The 21,182-nt window shown below is 48.6% G+C and overlaps 1 protein-coding gene across 1 annotated transcript; it reads right to left on the bottom strand.

Moving 5' to 3' along the window:
* Nucleotides 1-2,188: 2,188 nt before the first annotated feature.
* Nucleotides 2,189-17,800, bottom strand: GAPDH (glyceraldehyde-3-phosphate dehydrogenase). Its single transcript, XM_044449732.1, has 13 exons — nucleotides 17,785-17,800; nucleotides 9,333-9,382; nucleotides 8,538-8,583; nucleotides 6,342-6,441; nucleotides 5,256-5,362; nucleotides 5,075-5,165; nucleotides 4,474-4,589; nucleotides 4,258-4,339; nucleotides 3,649-3,800; nucleotides 3,486-3,564; nucleotides 2,948-3,031; nucleotides 2,640-2,737; nucleotides 2,189-2,412 (listed from the first exon to the last, which is right to left on the bottom strand). The coding sequence occupies exons 3-13, from the start codon at nucleotides 8,558-8,560 to the stop codon at nucleotides 2,343-2,345; spliced, it is 1,002 nt and encodes a 333-aa protein (XP_044305667.1). The 5' UTR covers nucleotides 8,561-8,583; nucleotides 9,333-9,382; nucleotides 17,785-17,800; the 3' UTR covers nucleotides 2,189-2,342.
* Nucleotides 17,801-21,182: the final 3,382 nt, after the last annotated feature.

The raw sequence follows: 21,182 nt of genomic DNA on the forward strand, positions 1-21,182 counted from the left end.
AGTGGAAACCATTCTTAAACTTTTCTTTTCACTGATTTCAAGGAACAAAGAGCAAATCCTGTTCCACGTTAGATTGACTTTGAAAATGCATCCATAGTTTTCTGAGCTGACCATTAGGAGAATTCTGTGAAGCCCTTCGGCCTTTAGGGTCTGCATTTTTGCAGCTTTTATTCCAACTTTAACAATATGAATGCTTAAAATAGAAATCTTGCAAATAACTTGGGAGGATTCTACTGACCCTTCTCAAAGCGTTCCCTATATCTGCAGCTTACTATGTTCCACTGCAGAAAAATGTTGCATGCTAGAACTGCAGTGATGTTAATGTCACATCAAATTTACTACCTGCGTATTAATAAAGCACAGCTTAACACTGCTCATAATCTACTCCTGTAGTGACAGTCAAGAGAACCAGGGTGGGTGGGGTCAGCAAAGAAAGAATATAAAGAGCAATTCTTATCCATACCATTGTTTTTACAGTGAGCAGCAAGAAGCTGGTCCTGTATCGAAAAAGGAGTTTTGTCATGTCAGGGAGTCCAGCTTCCCCAGAGTAGTCTTGTTTATCCCCAGAGTTTAGTGGCCAAGAGCAAAAAACGTGGAGAAGCTCCAGAAGGCAGTTTCCCTGCTAGGTCAGACAGGCGTCTCCTTCTGCACCTGTTAGTGGTACCCCATGGATATGATCAAGCAGGTGTTCTTAAGCAACTGTGGACATAGCTCCGGGAGGCATAGCCCAGCTAGGGTGCAGAGCTTGTGTACCAAATACACAGGTAAGATGCTGTCACTCACTCCATTTTTAGCAGGAGATGGAGTAGAATGCTGCCTATTCACAGAGGGGATGGCAGTGGCCGTGGGGGATTTAACCCTACACCCCACAGCTGTCACCCAAGAACAAAGAGCTGAGTGCTCCATTTGAAAGGCATAGGAAGTGCAGCTGCTGCTTGGAGTCAAAGGCTGGGCTGTGGGGCTACTCTTTAGAATGAAACTCAAAAACTGGCTATTCATCTTTTGTAGGAAAAGCTTCATGGTAACTGCCAGCATCTTATTAAAAAATATTTTATATTGTTATTTACTTTATATTGTTATTTTTGTATTTTACTTCATGTTGTGAGCCACCCCAAGGCTTCAGCGAATGGGGCGTCATAGAAATGTTTTAATAAATAATAAATAAAAAATAAAAGACAAGATATTCTGGCTTTCAGTTTGGTATTGGAGATGTACCAAGATCGTCCACAGAACTATCTCCTGGATTACTGCATACGGCTCTGAAAACTGGGCTTAAAGAAGATGCTTTCAAAATAAGTTGGATTGCTTCCAAAATGTCGGTCCAGAGTGAGGGAGTCCCAATTAAAATCAAGGCAGAACTTTTCCTAGAAGCAACAGGAAAGCTGAAGCTGCCACACTTTGGGCACAGTGAGCGAGCAGATAGGGAAAGATGCAGACAGAAGGGGAAGATAGGAGATGGATCAATGCCATAAAGGAAACCAGCCTTGAGTTTGCAAGAGCTGAGCAAGGTTGCCAAGGAGAGAGCACTTTGGAGTGCTCATTCATAGGACTGGCTTAAGTCACAGACAACTTGACACAGCAGGAACACCCTGCACACCTTGCACCATAAACTTCAGTCCCAGTAGGGATGAGGCTAAACTCCACCAAGGCAACAAAGACAACCCCTTCTACTGAGGACACGTGAAGGCTGTGAGAGCACAATGCCTGCTCTCAAGTGATCTAATAGTTCAGGTATTTGTGAACACACAGCCAGGTTGTCCAGTGACTGCTTGCTTCATAGAGAGCATTACAGGAGCAGTGCCCCTAGCCAGAGGTGCTCTTGGCCAGGTTTCCACACTATTGCATCAGTCTCCACCTTGTCCCAGGTATGACTGTGTTCTTTACAGACAAGTTCAGGTTATTTCCCAATAAAACTGCAACCAAGAACTGCTTTTTAATCACTTGGTCTAGACAGATCCTTTCCACCAATCCATACCGCTGAAAGAATCCCCAGGCTGGGAGAAGCGCAAGGAGCAAGAGGCAGTGCAGCATCCCGCCTCAGCAATGTACTTGCCTGGAGGTCTTCCAGAGCAGCAGCAAGCAGTCACTGAGCACTGCCACAAGTGGCAGCATGGAAGCTGTGTGTGTAGAAACCGGCCTTCTCCCTCAACAGTCCCCCTTTCCCCCAAACAAGAGAGAGACCAGAATATCTGAGACAGTGATGACTTTTATTGAGAGGGGAGATGTTACTGAAACGTCAAAGTTTCTTCCGGCCTCTCCACTTCCTCAGAGGCTGATGGAACAAGGGAGCCTCTAACTGCAAGATACAGAGCCAAGTTGTATGAAAAAATGGTGTTCTGTCTTTACTCCTTAGATGCCATGTGAGCCAACAAGTCTACCACACGGTTGCTGTAGCCAAACTCATTGTCATACCTGGAAAAGAAACCAGGGGAAAAATGTTGCTCTCCCTATTTCCTATCAGAAGATAGTATTGGAAGGGAAAACAGAAAGAAACTCTCTTATTACTCAAGTGCTATTTCATCTCCCAAGCCAACTAGCCATTCGTTGCTGGATGACCAGAAATATTCAAATTCTGAATTATTCAAATGCTAGGATTTCCCCCATTTCTCCAGACAAATCAACCAGCCTAAATCTCTTACCAGGAGACCAGCTTGACGAAGTGATCATTGAGAGCAATGCCAGCAGCTGCATCAAAGATGGAAGAGTGGCTATCACCATTGAAGTCACAGGAAACAACCTTTGGGAAGAGCAGAAGCAGCACTTACAATGCATACTGAGGCTGAGCATCCTGACCTCCACCTTGAACACCCCCACACATTCACCCGTGGCCAGGCACAGGTGAGGTACAAAGGAAAGTGTTATCACGGGGCTACATTCAGGCATGCACACAACACTTGGCAGGACCTTTGAAATGGTCAGAACAGAAATTGTAAAAAATCCAGCATACCTGGTCCTCTGTGTAACCCAGGATACCCTTCATGGGGCCCTCAGAAGCAGCCTTCACAACCTTCTTAATGTCATCATATTTGGCCTGTGAAGAAGAGAACCAAGTGAGTCCAATGTCTGCATTTGTGTCTGCCTATGTATCAACTTATGTTAAAAGTCCCTTCGTACAGCCCAAGTCACATGCCAGAGCAGAGGCTTGGCACAGTAACAGCAGCCAAGAGACATAGCTCTCCTCCCCATTTCCCAAGCTACTCTGCTGAAAGGGCCTGGAGTCAATTCGTTTTACTATTGCAGAAAGCCACACGAAGCCAGCATTGGGCAGATGCAAACAATTCCTGCAGTCTGCAGGACAGAGGACATTAGAGCTGGAAATGAGTGGGAATCAGTCCTACAGATAAAGATGTATGGAGGTTACCTGGCAGAGTGCACAAACCTGAGACCTACTTCTGAGTGGGGCGATTCTGCACTGGCAGGTACTGCTCAGACCTACAGTGTTCCACACTAGAGACCCAGAAGAAAAGGTACCCCAAGATACTCACTGGTTTCTCCAGGCGGCATGTTAAATCCACAACAGAAACATTTGGAGTTGGGACACGGAAAGCCATTCCTGTGAGTTTTCTGTGGGAATGGGACACTTCGGTTAGGGCACACATCCTCCTCCTCTGACAGCCCCTTCCGTCTCCCATCGTCATGAAGACTTACCCATTTAGCTCAGGAATGACCTTGCCGACAGCCTTAGCTGCACCTGTGGATGCCGGGATGATGTTCTGAGCAGCTCCTCGGCCATCTCTCCACAGCTTGCCAGAAGGTCCATCCACAGTCTTCTGCGTGGCTGTGATGGCATGGACTGTGGTCTGGAGCAGAAAGAACAGGAGCACTGAGGCCATGTTCTGGGAGCTGCTATCTCCATCACCTCCTTCTAACCCGCCTCTCACCTTTATGGCCAAACTTTGAACGCAATGTGTCGAGAAAAAGGACGGCCCTGCCCAGCTGCACATAATAATCAGCACTGCACCCAAAATTTACTGTGTCGAGGAGACTGAAGGGGTCAAAGAATCCTCGCAGGACAGCCACGACAGGAATATGAATCTGGTTATTTAGGTGTTTCTTCTTGATGACCGATAGGACAGAACATTGCAAGCACTGTATGCTACTTGTGGAGTTCCAAGCAGGGGGCTTGGTGCTACTCCCTGGAAAAGGGGGCCAGGTCTCCCATCTCTAATGCCAGTGCTGCACCAGGGTCTTGACAGGAGAGCCAAGGGTGCGAGTGAACAAGAAACCGGGACAGTCAGGAGCACGCAATTCACCTACCATAAGGCCTTCTACGATGCCATAGTTGTCATGGATGACCTTGGCCAGGGGAGCCAGGCAGTTGGTGGTGCAAGAAGCATTGCTGCAAAGAAATGAGAGGGATGGGATGGGTTGGCACACTGCCTTCACCCCTTCTAGAAGGCTCCCCGGTCCCATTTCAGTGAGAGCAGCACTCTGGTCTAGCTGCAGCCACCACCGTCGCTCTTGCATGCTTACCTGACAATTTTGAGGGAGTTGTCATATTTCTGATGATTGACCCCCATCACAAACATGGGAGCATCAGCTGAGGGGGCAGAAATTACAACACGCTTCGCACCACCCTTCAAGTGAGCCTGGAAGGAGGAAGAAAGCAACTTGCTTTAGCATTCTTCAAAGTTTACGGAGAATGTGTTCATTACAGACGCAAAGCCAACCAGGGCAGGGGCTGCCCAGAAGAACCCTGCCACTTAAAGAGCCCATTCAAAGGTTACTGTGGCAGCGTGGAAGCCACAGTGCTATTAATTTGTCCTGAACAGCGACAGTGATGTTTGGAAGCTGTCAGACCTGATCATTGTTTCCACTGAGTCTCTTCCCCACTGGGCAAACAGGAAAAGCATTGTGCCACCATGGGAAGACATGAAGTGGGCCCCCGAGAGATGTTTACTTGAAACATCTTGAACCAAGTCCCCCTCATACAAGTGTAGGCATCATTAGACTCACACCACTTCACCAGGCTGTTATAGTGCACGCTGAAGACTGATTTAACTACTTTCCATTTGATCTAGGTGCCCCTTTAGCTTCCCCTCCACATCAGGAAATGCCCACAGCCTCCACTTACACTGGCTTTCTCGGTGGTGGTGAAGACACCGGTGGACTCCACAACGTACTGTGCACCAGCATCACCCCACTTAATGTTGGCGGGGTCGCGCCTGCCAAAAGAAAAGAGAGGGGCCGTTTACAATCGATGGGGCCATCCTCTGCCCAGCAGGGGAAGGCAGCGTGGACTGAGCATTACTCACTCTTGGAAGATTGTGATGGCATGTCCATTAATCACGAGTTTCCCATTCTCGGCTTTCACAGTGCCATGGAAACGGCCATGAGTGGAGTCATATTTAAACATGTAGACCTGAAATTGAGATGCAACATTAATTCTGCTCCTTCTCACCAGAATCCCATTTAAGTCCTCTTGAGCCTTCTCCAAAACACATTTTTCTTCTTTCCAAGCAGCTCACACATACAACTCCATTTATCCAGTGCCAGGAAAGAGTGCTCCCTATGACTGGGCATGTAATCAACTCTAAATTGTTTATTGGGGGCATTCCGTTAGCTAATACAAAGTAGAACAGAAGGCAGCTATGACAGCTGTTTGAATTAAGTAGTGAGTCTAGATTTTAAAATTTGCAGTGTATTTTAATAACTTTACATGTTTTCTGTATATCACACTTTTACTGTAACGCACATGCTGCTGTGAACTGCCTAGAGAGCTTCAGCTATGAGGGGACAGTACAGAAATAAAACTACAGCTGTGTCCACAGAAAGTGCTGAAGGTTTTCCATGTATTGCTTCACATAGTATTTTCTCCAGACAATCCTGGACATGCATTTATGAAGAAATTTGGATGGTGAACAAATATTAACCTACCGTGTGGATAGCAGAGACCTAATTAAAGACATAACTGAAACTGACATTTTAACCAGTTCCATAATCTATAATATTTGCTTTATTGGGATCTTGTATGAGGATTTCATACTCCGTTATTAGTAGCATGTAAATATACTGCATATAATTGGGTCTCTGCAGATGCTTGTGAGCCATTAGAGTCTACTTCTTGTTTTCAAATGGCATTTCGTTTATACAGGGATTGCATGATTTTGGCCATATGCATTGGCTCAGTCTCTGCTGTCACCAATGAAGGGCCCTTTACTCTTTGCCCTGCCACACCCAGCTCGGCATGCAGACTTGCCTTATTGACATAGTACCATATTTCTGGAAAATACTGGAGGTTTAATTTAATGACATAAGGAAGCTTGCAAGGCATTCAATCTTGCACTAAGTAGCAGGGAATTTCAGGCCTGCCGAAAGTCAGGGTCTTTCTGTGTTCTCACCATGTAGTTCAGATCAATGAAGGGGTCATTGATCGCCACAATCTCAACTTTTCCAGAGGTGAAGGCAGCTCTGGTGACCAGACGGCCAATACGGCCAAATCTAGAGAAATAAAGACAACAGTGTCATCGTCCTCAGAATGGATTCACAATCATCCTCGTTTTCACTGCTCTGTAGGTAGGAGTCAGCAGAATACTTTGAGGCATTATCCAGGATCAGGTATGTCACAAGGCTGCTTGCAATCAAACCACTATTATCTTGCAATCAGATGGCAAAGCCAAGCATAGCCCAGAGGGTCTGACTCCAGTCTGGGCAAAGCAATTGTGCTATCAGCAAACTGCCTGCTTCAGGCACCAAGATCTCTGTCTCCCCCCCCCCCAGTAATTAAGTTAGCACTGGGCACAATGGTGCAATGCAGAACTCATTATTCTGAAATGCAGCTTGCAGCCAAGTCCTCCCCCAAAGGACTGTGTTCTACATGTTGCACCTGTGCCACTCACATGCCACTGTTAGAAGTGCCCAAAATCTTGCACTTGAAGCAAAAACTCCATCTTGCCTCACCTAAAGGCTGCCCTCTTAGAACCACCAGATTCTGGTGGCTGATATGAGCTCTGGGAGAAGATCACAGAAAAGGGCCTCCCCCCCCCCACTTTCTAGCTGTGCTCAGGGCTTGGGCAGGTTACTGCAGCCATAAATAGCATCTCATCTGTGCTCAGAGTTGCAAATCTTGCAGAGTCCTACAACAGCCTAGCCTGGGATACCCTGACCATCTTTCTTGGGTAACAAGGTGAAGCCTTTGTGTTTGAGACAAAGGGAATCCTTCCATGAAAGTGAACAACATTTTCTTGCTCCACAGTAACCTTTCCAGTCACTCTCCTTTTAAGCTCTTAAAATTTTAATTTTAACCCTCCAAAATAGTTGGAACTGAGAACAACTCAGTACAGGCATCTGTATGTAGGCCAGGGGGACTTGAGTTGTCCTACTCAAGCTACAAAGATCATTTTAAGTAAGGGCAGTGTCTTAAAGTTACTGTCTTTTGCCAGTCTGTTTTCAGGGCTGCTCTGAGGCTAAAATCCAGCAAGAGTTAAACCCCCTGTACAAAGAAAAGTTTTGTCATCACACGAAGCTGCCTTGAGGCATGCTCACCCAGCTCACACCATGCAGCTCCTCACTATCCTTTCAAGCCCTGCAACCTGAGATGCTGGAGAGGAGCAACAGGCCCCAAAGCATTTTATACGTAAGTAGCCTTTCAGCCATTTATCTGGGGACCCTGGACATGAATTCTTATGGAAACTGCTTCTTAAAACTTTCTTCGGCAACCCTTGGGTTGAGAAGGGCACTGGTCCCCTTTCTGGGCAATACCGCTTACAACTTTTCTTCTCTGCACCCCATCCTGCCTCAAAAAGGTCAGGCACTAACTTTAGAGACAGTTCGCTCTCACTTTCTGTCTCGGCTCAAGCGGCAGTTATCTGGTTACAGCCTCCAGCCTCCTAGCGGCTGGGCAGAAGGTCACATTCTTTGTGAGCCCTCGCTGCTCTGCTCGACAGACACACAATCCTTCCAGTGAAATCCAAGAAAGGCTTTGATTTGTTCTAGGGCACAGGGAGGAGCAGGCGATGGATACAAGAAGCGGGGTGCAGAGGGCCACAGAGCTGCAGGCACCCCTCGCTGCTTCCTGCTGGGAGTGACTCAGCAAGCAAGCAAGCAAAGATGGGGGAAGTGAGTCACCAGCCCTCCTCCTCTCAAGCCTGGGCACATCCTGGCCCACACTTCCATGTGCTTTCTCGCAGCAGAGAAATCAGAAGGGGCTCAAAAATCTGCTCTGGAGAGAGAGCAGCTGCACCCACAAGAATACAAGCCGATCTTGTGTGAGAGAAACAGCTGCAGGGAGCCACAGATGGGCCAGAGTGACCTTCAGACGTCCTTGCTGGGAGGAATACTGGGCTAGGTTATCTCTTCCTTCCCCCCCTCCCCGCGCCCACAGCCCCCAAGAGCTGCAAGAAGCTAGAAGGGAGACAGCAACAGCCATTCAGACGCTAAGAGCTCCCATTGGCCGGAAAGTTCCTCAAGTGCTACCAGGGGACAGAGGAAGGGGCAGCCTCCTCCTTCTCCGAGCAGCCGCGGCCCCCCCTCCCAGGCCCCTCCCTCCCCTGCCATGCTCAGGCAGGCTCGCTGCACGTCCACCCTTCCACACTCACCCGTTAACTCCAACCTTCACCATCTTTGTCTCTGGAAAAAGTGTTCCTGGAGAAAGAGAAGCCACAGGTTGGTCAACGCGCCGATGAACTTTAAAGGGGGCGCCTCACCAGCGTTCCCGGGTGCCCCCGACAGCCTCCCGCCAGGCTCTGGGTTGCAACAAGTACGCTTCACACTCGCACTAAGCTAATAGGACCCCTTCTCCTCCGTCCCCAGCCGCGTCCCCCTGCCCTGCACCGGCGCCCCGTCTCCTTACGGTGGAAAAGGGCCGCCCATGCCCGGGAGGCAAGGCGGAAGACTGGAAGGGAAAGTTTTGCGGTCCGGAGGAGGGCGTGTACGCTCACTTCACGAAGAGGCTGCCGGCCCACGGCTGCTTCCACCCCCGAGAGAAGCGGCTGCCCTGCCCGGCGCAGGCCGGCCCCGGGAATGCTGCTACCTCGGGGCTCTTCCGCCCCAGCTCAAGCAGCCGCCGCCCTCTGGTCGGCCGGGCGGGAGCGCCCCGGCGCTGACCTCCACCCTTCCCATTCGGCCCCACTCGCGCTCACTCGGCGGGGCCGTCTCCCCAGGGAGCGCCCACGGGCTGCAAGGGTCCTCTCCGCGTCCGCATCCACGCCCACCCCGCTTTGCTTCCTGCGCGAGGGACGGGACGGGCGCAGTTGCAGCAACTTTTGTACTTCGCCTGGAAACTCCGTAAACCTCCCTCCCTCCCGCCTCCCCAGCTTGCGCAGCCCCTTGGGCCCCAAGAGACCGAGACCCACACCTGCCCCTACTCCCCCCCCCGCCCCGTGGCTGCTTACCAAGGGCTCCCTGACCTAACTCAGCTCCGCAGTGCAGTGAGGAGGTGAGACGGAAGCGCTCCGCAGCTCTTCCCTTTATACACCCCGGTATGGTAATCACGAGGCCCGGCCCCGAGCGCAGGCACCAAATCAGAGCCGAGGGCGCCCGAGGGAAGGCTACGTGCGGCCCTGCTGGCCGGAGGCCCCCCGCCCCCTTCCCGCTCCCCTCCCGGCTTCCTGCCCCCATTCAGTTGAAAAGAGCGCGTGGTCGGCCCCGCCAAGGCGCATTATCGTCGCCACCCTCATCACCCGTGCCCAGATTTTTTCCGAACAGCCCCCAGCACAAATTGGATGCCTCGACTGCGCAGAAGTCTCCAAACTGGGTTGCCTTTTGCTGCGGGAGCAGCTTGCATTCATTGCTTGGCCTAGCTGAATGGGGGAAGAATAGGAGGGCGGGCTCTCCCCGCAGTGAGCAGGAAAATGGACCTGGTATCGGTATCCCACTCTGTGAAGCAGGGATGTCACGGACAGGGCATTGCGGAGGGCCTTCATCCCCAGGGAAGCCCCCACTCAGACGCCTCGACGGCTCGCAACAGCAGCAAATCCCTCTGCAGTCACGTCGTACTAGGCAAGGAAAGGACCACAGGCAGGTGAAGTTGGACCTTTCATTTGCAACGTGTCCTTCCCTTCCCGTTTAGCCACATCCCTCCCTTTGCACTTCCAGTGAAGTATTTTCCAGTAGAATTGGGTCCCCACCCTTGTTATTGGAGCTCATAACAGAATTTCCATGCTCAGAGAGTGACTAGGTAGCTCTTAGGGAGGCCAAGGAGAAAGGGGGAACGGCCCTCCTCACCTTGGCTTCCTGTCTGTGCACTCCCAGAGGCTTCTCTCCCGGAGACAGTGCGCCCATTCAGTGAGACACTTTTATGACAGTGGCAAAATGGGACCACCACCGTCTTTCTCAAAGTAGCCGCCTCCCACAGCTGGCAACAGAACGAAGCAACACAATTGCTTTTTTATGGCTGTCCCTCCTTTGACTGTCCCTCCAACTCCACAACTTTTTACATGGAATGTGGTAGAGCTGGTCCTTTCCTCCAAAACAACAGTTCCTAAACCAAAAACCCTCCATGCCCAAGTCCCCCCTCTTTTTTTCTTTTCTTTTTTAAAGTTTTTATTTGGCATCCCTATGATACTGCCTGTGTGATGCTCTAGTCAGCCTGGTCTGTGCTACAGACTTGAATAGAGGAGGTTGGAGAAAACTGGTTCTTGAGGGCATGCTGCCACCAGCAGGGCAGGATACCCGGACCCCTGGGGAGGTCTACCCAACTGGGTCTGTAGGTCCCAAGGTGCTATTTTAGCTGAAAGAAATTAGAAGGAAGTCCCCATTCCTGGGGAGGGTTGCCCTGGATGAACCCTGGCCAAGGATGTTCAGGAAACACAAGAGGAGAGGTGAGCAGGAGACCCAGTGGGGAGGGGCAGGGATGGAGGGGGTGTGGGGTGCCTGGTCGATGGACAATCAAAGCCCTCCCTGTGTGACTCTTGAGAGCCTCTTCAAACATGTGACTTGAGTGTTCTATGTTTGTATATTGTGCACTCCACTGAAAAGCACAAAGTTGTGTAGTAGTAGGTGGGTTGGATTTGTAATTTCTCACCGATACACTCAGCTTATCTCTGTACATGGCAGAGATCAAGCAATGAATATACCTTTAACAAACCAGTCCTGGGACACCTTCCTTCATCTAAGAAGTCACTCATTCTGTAGAAATTCCACCTGTACCAAAATTAGCAGGAGAATCCACCTGTACCAAATTCCACCTGTACCAAAATTAGCAGGAGAATCAACAACACTTTTTGGTACTCCCAGGTTTGCCTGCCTGCCTTCCTCTTTCCTCACTCATCCGTATTAGGAAATGCTTGCATCACGGCTAATACCAAGAAGGAGAAAGGCGGAACTGAGCCCTGCAACTGAGGGAGGAGGTGAGCAATACCTGCTTCCCTCTTCTCCCCCAAACTCAAAGGATAACCGAGGGTTTCCAAGGTTAACCGCAGAAATAGCTTGCTTCTGGTTGGGAATTCCTTTTTAATTGTTGTTGTTGTTTATTGCATGCCCTTTCTGGACCCCTCTCGTAGGCACCAATGTAAGAGAAGTACTGATGACAGCATTATAGTGTTTATGGTCTATTTTCTGTGGAATAATTCTTAATGTCCCATCCTACTTAGTCAGAACTCTCATGCAACTGTAATATGGAGGGGATCCTCCCGGGAAGTTGGTGTAGCAAAATGTATCGTTTGTCTTCAGCGGTTTCTTTTTCATGTGTATCTGGGCTCGACCCCTGCCTAAACCCAGCAGCCAACAAGGATTTTCAGATCTGATTTCCCGAGTGGCCCATTTCTGTGCAAAGAGGTGTGTGTGTGGGGGGGGACCCTTCACCCAGTCTTGGAACTGTGCCCCCCCCCCCATCCGCAGGTGCGGCAAGCCGGCATTGCAACGGTCCGGAAAAACAGGAGCCGGCATGTTCAGAGAGAGGCACACGTGTTTCTGACTCCCGCGTGGTGCGGTGTGCAGGGAAAGCCCCGGCTCAGATCAGTCCCAGCGACGGGGCTGCTGCAACCTGGCCGCACCCATCTTTACTCGGAAGTCAGTCCCACGGATTTCAATAGACCTCCCTCCCAGCTAAACGCGCACAAGCTGCGCGCTCAGCTGCCTAAAAGGAGCCGGCCCGTTGGCAGCTGCTTTTTCTGCCGGTGCCAGTGGAGCGGAGAGCGAGGTCCCGCGCACAATGAGCCAACTTTGCCAGGCGTCCCGGCTCTCCTCCGCAGACAAAAGCCTGTGCGCGCCCCTTTCGGGGGGCCCTTTTCTGCAGGCTCTGCGGCCGCTCGCGCTCCGCTTGCTCACTGACCCAGCAGCGCCGCCGCCCCCCCCCCCCCCACAACGTGAGCAGCATTTCTAACGAGCCCGGGGGTTGCCTGCCGCGGGGTCTACCCGGGGAACGTGACGGCGGAAATCCCGCCTTCGCCTCGCAATTGGGCTGTGCGCGCCCGGCGGAGAGGACGCGGGCTGCGCCTGGGCCCCGGCGTGGGCCGAGGCTGAGCGGCCTCCGTTGGGCTGCAATGTGCAAATCGCCAGGAAAAGCGCCTCTCTTGCAGGACGCACAGGGGCAGAAGCTGCCCGTGGTCATACACTGCCATAGTGAAATGTGCAAACTCTGAACAGCTCCTCACCAAAAAGGAAGTTGATGCCCAGAGATTACAAAGCAGTGTGGGGCAGGGGCGACAGGATGCTGTCAGGTACCAAGGACACCACATCCAGGGAAGGGGGAATGTGTGACAAAGTTGGGGGGGGGGGAAGTGTCATATTTAAGGTCAGGACTAAGCAGAAGGTGGGCTGCAGTTCATGGAGAGGTCCCTGAGCTGGCCTGCCCTTCCCCTGCTCCCCTGCAGTTTGGGGTTTCTCTACTTTGCCCAGCTGTGCCTCCCCACCTGCCTTCTAACAGGTTGAAGAGTCGTTCCAAAGACTTAGTTACTGTCAGGAAGAGCTCTGAGCTAAAATATACTATTTTTTGTGCTCCTGCCCCTTTCACCTTTCTCCCCACCTGCTTTTGCCTCCTTGCCCCATGTGGCCTGAGAGCTTCTCTGGACATGAATTTAGCCTTAGGCTGAAAGTGATTTGACATTCTTGCTGCAGCTTTGATCTGCCTGGCACAGGCTTGGGTTTCATCTTAAGATGGTAGCCCAACATCCTTCTCCTGTGGGCGCTTGGGTAAAATTTCTGCACCAGATCAAATGTCCTTTTAACTGTATATGGATCAGGGAATTCAACACCCGCGGAGGCCAAGGAGCACTGGCACAGTCTGACATGGTGTGTTTCAGGTGACTTGTGGCTCCTTAGAGAAAGAGCGCTCGTTCTTGTTCAGTGTTTGTACAACTTTCGTGTGGATAAGACATTTTGCTCCAGGGCATAGCCTTGGCAACAGTGTCATAACAATTCAGAACCACGAGTCTGCCTCTCACAGTAAAATGGATCCAGTCAATAATCATTGTGATCCTTTCAGTGTTGATGGCTGAGAAGTCCCAAGCACCGAATGTGTGGTCCTACTTCTGTGAGAACAGCTCCTCTCTAGGCATCTTTTACTCACTGGGTCAGTTCTCATGATGCAGCCATGCAAGTGTGTGGTATCTAAGCCATATTGGACTGCAAAATGAGCAGGAGGCCTTTCTGAATGTGCATGCCACAAGTGCAGCTTGTCGTCATCCAGATGTGGTGAGGGTGGGTTGTTGGCACGGTTAACAGATCACTTAGAATCCATGGGCTATTTCAGGGTTGTGGGTGGTTTATTAACCACACCAGCAACCAACCTTCACTGGGTTCAGATGACACGATAAGCCAGAGTTGCAGCTCAAGTATTCCAAAGCCACCCAGCATGTGCTTGTAGCCCACCCACCCATCCTTAGCCTGTATAGCTTTGCAAAACCGGACAGAAACGGCCAAGGAGCTGGTGAAGGGAGGCAGGTGGAGGACAGTTTGCAGGCTAGATACCAAGAGATTCTGGAGAAAGTTCATTTGGCTCAGGATGTAACTTGATTCTTAACACCCAGCTGCTATTCCCAATACTACTGAGGGACCAAGGTGCTAAGTTTAGCCCTGGCTGAGGTTATAACCTTTAACGAAAGGCCAGAGGGATGGTGTATAACTTGATACTAAAGGATACCAAAAGGGGCTGTAGAGACCCCATTGCTCCCATCCACATCAGAATGATAATTCTTGCATCGGATGTGGGCTACTATGGGCCGCTTGTGACCCCACAAGCCAGGTGTGTGGCCTGACATCGCAGCCTCAGGCAGGAGCAAAATAATGAGGTTTATCGAGGCTTTGGCAGGTCGCAGGTTTCATGGCTGCGTGTTGTTCAGGGACGCCATAATGTAAAGGGGACAAAGAGTAAAGGGGGAACTCTGAGCCCAGAGCTTTTGCACAATCCAAGTGTGCTCTTTGATGAGTAAACAATTGCCTGCAAGGACAGGGGACAAAGGACAGAGGCACACGGGATGCTAATGTGCCGCTCTTTATACTTTCACTGGGGCACAGACGCTCACCTTGTGCACCCTGGTATTTTGTGATGCGAATTGCCAGCATGCAAACGCCCTGGGTGGCTCCCCTTTGTTTAGGAGCGCAGGACTCGAGCACTGAACGCTTGGCCCATCTGCACATCAGATGGCCGTGGCTGCCCCTGCTTGGTCCAGGGGCCTTTCCCAGCTCTGCCCGTTTGCAAAACACCTGCTCAAGTGGCCAGAACAGGCTGCAGGCTTGAAAGAAACATTTAAAATGTTATTGTAAGTATAACTGGAGATTCATGGCACCTGAGAATCTGTTGCCGAAGGAGGGCTGCTTTCCCCTACCTAGCAGTGCGGTCTTAGCCTAGCATATCAATATCCTCATGTGGCAGAGAGTCCATTCAGGCTACTGCACATTCTCCATCCTCCGCATTCTCACACATGAACTTCTGTCCCGATTCCATGCCCCCTGAAAACGTATCACAGAATTATTCATATGGACAAGTATATCAAGGCCTGTCTCATCTCCCAACACCAATGAAACATGATGCTGTGCAGTAGGTGAGCACATGCAGACTGAAGATTGGACAGATGAGACACCCGTTCATCAGGCACATGGGTCGGAGAGCTTCCTCCATATGGTTTCCCAGCCTTAAACACAGACAGTTGCAGAGGGTAAGAGAACAGTAAATGCCAAGCTAAAACAATGGGGCTGAAACATCTCTAACCACAAAAAATCAAGTCAGATGAGTTGCAGGGGGAGTGCAGCTCATTAGAATAAACATAAAGAGTTGTTTTTTCTGTGCTTAGGCAAGATAATGCTCACAGTTTTAGCCTGACAGCAAGACCCTAACTTTAAAAAGTTAAACAAACTAACTTGGTTTTAACCCAGCCAGTCACCCTGAAGCCTAACTGCAGCATTAGGGAACACCTTGGCATCGTTACTTTTGAAACATTGCAAACATTTTTGAATAGAAGAGGGCTGGAAAATGAGAAAAAACGACCCCTGGGATCTTGCAATATGGACACATGGCCCTACAATGCTGGCACTATTGCTGCCATCTACTGGCAAGAGCGGGACAGTATTTATTAGAGAAGGCCCACTCAAAAGGAAACACAAAATAGGATCTGCTATCGGTTAATAAGATCTGGAGGGCTGGAACGAAAATGTGCCAGAAATGCAGGCAGGATTGTATGTCTCTGAACACAGTCATCTTTACACGGAAGTAAATGAACAGGCCAACCTCAGTCTGGAGCAGGGGACTTTTGGTGGCTGCATTTTTCTTCTTGATTTTGGCTGATTCTGATGGATAAGTTCAAGAGGTTTGTTATTACTGAGATTGGTTTGCTATTTGCTAGTTTTAGGGACTGGTTTTGACAGATTCTTGGTTTTCAGTTTGTGAGGAATTAACACTCAGACACATGGGGAAGATCTACACACCTGAACTTATGCAGTTTTATTGAACTGGGGCCCCAGTTCTTTCAGTAACTATCAACATGCTCCCAGATAGAGACAAAGACAACTACAAAATCACAGCCCACATGCAGACACTTTTATAACCTGCTGGTCACATACACCAATACAGAGTGTCAAGTTTCCAGATAATGTTGGTACAATAGTATCCTGATGTCTTTAGGCATGACCTAATGCTCTAATCAGAAATACTGGTAACAATCGTATGGAAAATATTACTGACTGCTTTACTGACATGTCAATTCAGCAGATTCCTTGCAGTCTGGATCAGCCTCTGTGTCTGCTTAAACATGCAAATGTGTCTGATTAAGGAAACATTCAGGAAAACTGGTTTGACAACTACACTGCACAGGTGCTTGCCTCAGTTGAGCTAGATGATTAAATGGATCAATTCAGAAACAAATGGACACCTTTTGTCTCTATTGCAGCTGATGGGAACACCAGTATTTCCCCACAGATAGTGTTAGTTTATAGCAGCTTCTCAGTCCAGCTAAGAATTCCATCATCTTAAAGTAACAGCCGCACTAAACAGTGACCTGGCTTGGAATTCTGCTGCTTTCTGAGAAAGGGGCACAGATTTGATCTTATAACAAAGACACATAGAAGCAACCCTTTTCTGCCAGGAATTATCTGAATTTTCCCAACAGATTCGGATTATATTTTACTTAGGGTTGATTATACTATGTTTATAGTCCTGTTTTTGATTGACTGCATGTTGCTATGAGTGCCTAATAAAGGCAATAAAATAAATAAAATAATTTTTACATGAATGGTTCCACTGAGCAACAGTGTGGTCTATAAATGGTTATTTAGAGAATGCTATTTTTCACTAATGCACTCCTATATTTAAATTCCTAGGTGCCTATCCTGGGCATTGTCTCAGCCAAGGCATAGAGTCTGTTTCCCGCACCACCTGGCTTTCTCTTGATGGTGCACTGAAGGAAGGAAACCAAACTATGAGGGAATTATCTTTTTCTGGAAAGGAGGAATGTTGCACTATTGACACATGCTTCTCAGCAAGATCAATTTTTTTCATTTGTCTCCTTTAGTCTCCATTTGGGATCACAGTTTGACCTTTGTCCTGAACCTCTGGAGGTTTGGGAAGGGCTAAAAGTACATCCCTTCATTTTAAAGCTGGAAACTGGATTGGCATTTGCTATCAACATGCAGGGTCCTTTTTCGAAAAGATTTCTCAGGTGAGATGGGGATGTTGAACTGGGGCATTGTCAGAGGCATGTCCCAGTCTAAGTCCATCACGTTCCCATTTAAAATCTCCTTTTTGAAGAGACCCTTCAAAGCCACATGTGGAACTCAATTTCCCTTTGGGAAAAAATGACAGGGAGATTTTAGCAATTTTAGCAAGCTGGCGGGGGAAGCGAAGGTGTAATGGCAGGAATGGGTTTCAAGCCTCATCCGGAGCGATGTCTGAGGTGGGAACTCACTGTTCCTTGGCAGGGGCACTCCTCTACACAGAACCCCAGCTGAGGCTTCAAATGCACCTGCTTGTACTTAACCAAATGGGATTTGTACTTATGGCATTACAATTTTAAAATATTATTTTTGCACATGTATTTTTGCACAATTTTTTTTAAATGCTGCTCCAACATGATGCCCAGGCTCCTTAGAGAGAAGACTCGTGGCTCTCAAAATGAAAAAGAAAATGTAAAGGTAAAAACTGCCAAGTCCACAGTGAACCTGAAACAGCTCGCTGCCTCATTTCCTCCGTGCCCTTTTGCTCCAAAGCATTGCTGGGAGCAGGCCTGGGAGGGGCAGGAGAGGCTCTCTCTCCTACACAGCAAGGTCAGCATCTCATGTGCACCTTAGGCAGTTTCTCCTCCCATGTTGGATGCCGTGGTGTCCCAGACTCCTCAAGGGAGGGGATTGCTGCCAGTTGACCGGGCTGGAACCTAAGCAGGAGGTTCTTCCTCCTTTTTCCCTTCTCTGGAACTGAGGCTGCTTCTGGAGGGCCACACTGTCTGTCACCGCCAGCACCCTGCCCATCCATTTTGGGGACCTGAGGGGAAGGGACTCCTCTTCAGGGTGGGGAGGAGAGAATGCTGGCTGGACGATTGGGTCTCTGCTCCCCAGTCTCTGGCCCGCAGAGGGGTCACCCTGGTCCACGCTGACTCCAGAGGGAGTGTTCAGGGAGGGAACGGCTCCCGCATGCAGTGTGGTCTCCTGGCTGAGAGACATACTGGTGTGGCCCTACTGGGCCTCAGCCCCAAAGAGCAGGCAACCGAGTCCCTGCAGCACCAACTTCCCTTTTCCAGGCCTGGCCTGTGGGAGATGTAGCAATGCCGTGCCAGTTTGCAGCCGTTGCGCATGATTTCTTCCTGGTTGTGAATCTAGAAAAATGCATAGCCCGATGGCGCAGCTGGTGGAATCTGGCGGCAGTGGCACGGCCTTCCATGCTCGCTTTCGCCTGCCGACGGAGGAGGAACACAGTAGCAAAGCCGGGTGGAGTGGCTGTGTTGCCACAGAAGGCGTGCATGAGATGCTGTAGTGACAATCCCTCCCGTCCCACTGTTTGGGAGGAGAGAGCAGGAAGTCCAGCCTAGAAGAAAATGCCTCAAAGGCCGCTCCCAGGGCAGGGGCTCAGGAGCAGCAGAGAAATACTGTCACTTAGAAGCAGAGGGAACCAAAAGCCCGGGAGTGCTCCCTTCCCCGCCCAGGAAGAATGCCAATTTTTTTTAGTTCTGTCTTCTTTGCTGCCTATTCTCATGACTAAAGATGCAATATGGCACCACAGTCACAATCTTAAATGTAAAAACCTCCCAGAAAAGGGAAGTTGGAAACAGAAGGGCAGAAATTGATTATTTTATGGCAATCAGCAGGATTCAAAAAACAGTGCAAGCTGTGGTTGGTTAAGTGGTTACTAGGACCTAGCAGCTACTACCCTGAAAAAAAAGGATCAGGTTGTCATTGTGGTCAATATTTCCTGGTTGTGTGTTTTGCAACCTGCCCCTCCCTGCTAATACATCTTCCCATTCTGGCACAATATTTCTCTTATACTTCCTACAAATACATTAGCTTCTGCTCATCAAATCCAGATTCTAGAGTTATTTTAAGTAATTTACCTTGTGTAATAGCTTCTGATCATGGAGTGCCCTGAGTGTTTTGGAGCAGAATACATAGGAATTGAGTGTACTGCACGTGATGGACTAAAGTCATGCAATAGTTCAAATTTCTGTATTTTGCTGAGAATGGAAGGGGCACTTAATACATCTGATAAATGGACAAATCAGCACACACAGGCTGGATACCAAGGGAAAGCAGAACCGTGTGGAGGGCCAAAGTGGTGTTTGACATTTGGCCAAAAAGTCCAGTTGAGAAGGATCCAGATCCTGATTTTTCATCTTTCTTGCCTGCCTAAAGATCTGCTCTTGACAACCCCACACAGGTCTCCCCCTTTACCTTCAGCTGGGCCTCTCTGCAAGCTGCTTCCCCAGATCTTTTCCTTTTGTTTTCTGGTCAGCTGAATGGTGGTACTTACTTTTCAATGGCTGAGAAGTTTTGCCTCCTTCCTGTAATGGCCTCAAGCTTTGCATCCCAAGGAACACAATTTCCTGACAGCTATCCTTTCCCCCCTTCCAGTGAAACTGGTTTTGACTAGTAATAGGGAGTTGGAAATTATCATCCTTGTTCTGGAAGAAACATCTCCTGGAGAGATCTAATGATTTCAGGCAAAGGGTGGTTTAGGAATGCTGCATGATTAGGAAGGCTAAGGTGAGCAAAGATTCACCACAGATAACTAGCATTTTCAGCACCGTTTCTTGGTCCAGAACAGATGTTTGGGTGTCTGGCTTCCTCTCTCCATTTTGAATGGGATGAATTATATTTTCCCTACAAACAAGATTTGAAAAACCTATTTATTTATCTGGGATATTTCTAGCTCGTCCAATCACGTTTGTCTCTGGACAGCTCACAGGAAAACCTACCAAGCTAAATCAGTTTTAAAGTTGAAGGCATAATGTATTTACTATGATTCTGCCATGAACAGCTCAATTTCCCCCATCTTTTAAAACTTTTCACTGTTTCTGAACCATTTGCTTTAAATACAGTTAGATGTCACCATATAACTTCAAGGAAGTTAATTCCAGCTTGAATCCTATTTATGCTATGGTTGAACCCACACCAAAAGGGGATTTTTTGGTACATAAAACACCTCACATATATTGGTGTCTATTAGACTCCTTCTGTATATTTGTTTTCCTACCAGCCCTGGCCAAAAATATAGATTCAAGTGGTAGGTGATGACAGCTGCTGAAATTAAATGAAGTCTTACTGTGTTTTGCAGACTAATCTATGAAACCCACCTTGGTTTATACTGCAGCTGTTTTTAAATTAGTTATCATTTTTATACCTTGCCCTTTCCCCCCTTTTCCATCAAACCCAAGGTGATTCACATAATTCTCTTTTTCCATTTTATACTCACAACAACCCCATGAGGTGCGTTAGGCTAACAGTCAGTGACTGACCCAAAGTCACCCAGTGAACTTTATGACTGAGCAGGGACGAGAATCCAGTTTTCCTGAGTCTGGGTACAACATTAACAAAAGCACTGGTTGTATTTCATTCTTTGAGCTCTGATTGGAAACCAGTCAGAAAGCTTGCTTCTTTTTTCATGTTCGGGCCCCACAGAGTTCCCAACAAGAGACAGACTATCTCCTAGTGTTGCTGGCCCAACTGGATTTTCTGATTTCTTTGCTCTTTCTTTTTTACAAAGAAAGTCTCATGACTAAATCATGGCAGCGAAGTTGCTGTTTGGAAACCAACAGATGATAAAAGCACACACAGGTTTACCAAGTGGAAGACAACAAAGAAATGGAATGTTAAGAATGCACCAGTGGCTGTGAATAAAAGGCACTGTGGTATAGTGGTTAGAGTACAGGACTAAGACTTGAGAGCTCTGGGTTTCAGTTCCCACTCAGTCATGAAGCTCAGTGGGTGATTCCTGGACTCCCAGCATAACCTAGCTCAAAGGGTGGTTGTGAGGATAAAATGGAGAGAAGCTTGTATGTTGCTTTGGGTTCCTTGCAAAAGGAAGAAAAGCAGAGTATAATATAAAATAGAATAATAGTAATAATAATTGTTCATCTTAAATTTGAAAACCCCAAGTTTTCCATTTATTCCAGGAAAGAAAGCCTGTCCTGATGTTAGAAATGGGGCTGAACATCAAGTAACTCCAGCATAACTCCGTGGTGTATCCATATCGACAAGCATTGTGTACAGTTCTGGATTGCCTCGTCTCTACATGTTGCAGAAAGAAAAAATAACTTAAGGGACGGCTCATTCTCATTAGGTGAAAAGGCTTCTGTGCAGTAACCAAAAACAACAGAAGCTGGTAA

This window comes from Varanus komodoensis, unplaced genomic scaffold (genome assembly GCF_004798865.1).
Source record: "Varanus komodoensis strain SLA01 unplaced genomic scaffold, ASM479886v1 scaffold60, whole genome shotgun sequence".
Lineage (NCBI taxonomy): Eukaryota > Metazoa > Chordata > Lepidosauria > Squamata > Varanidae > Varanus > Varanus komodoensis.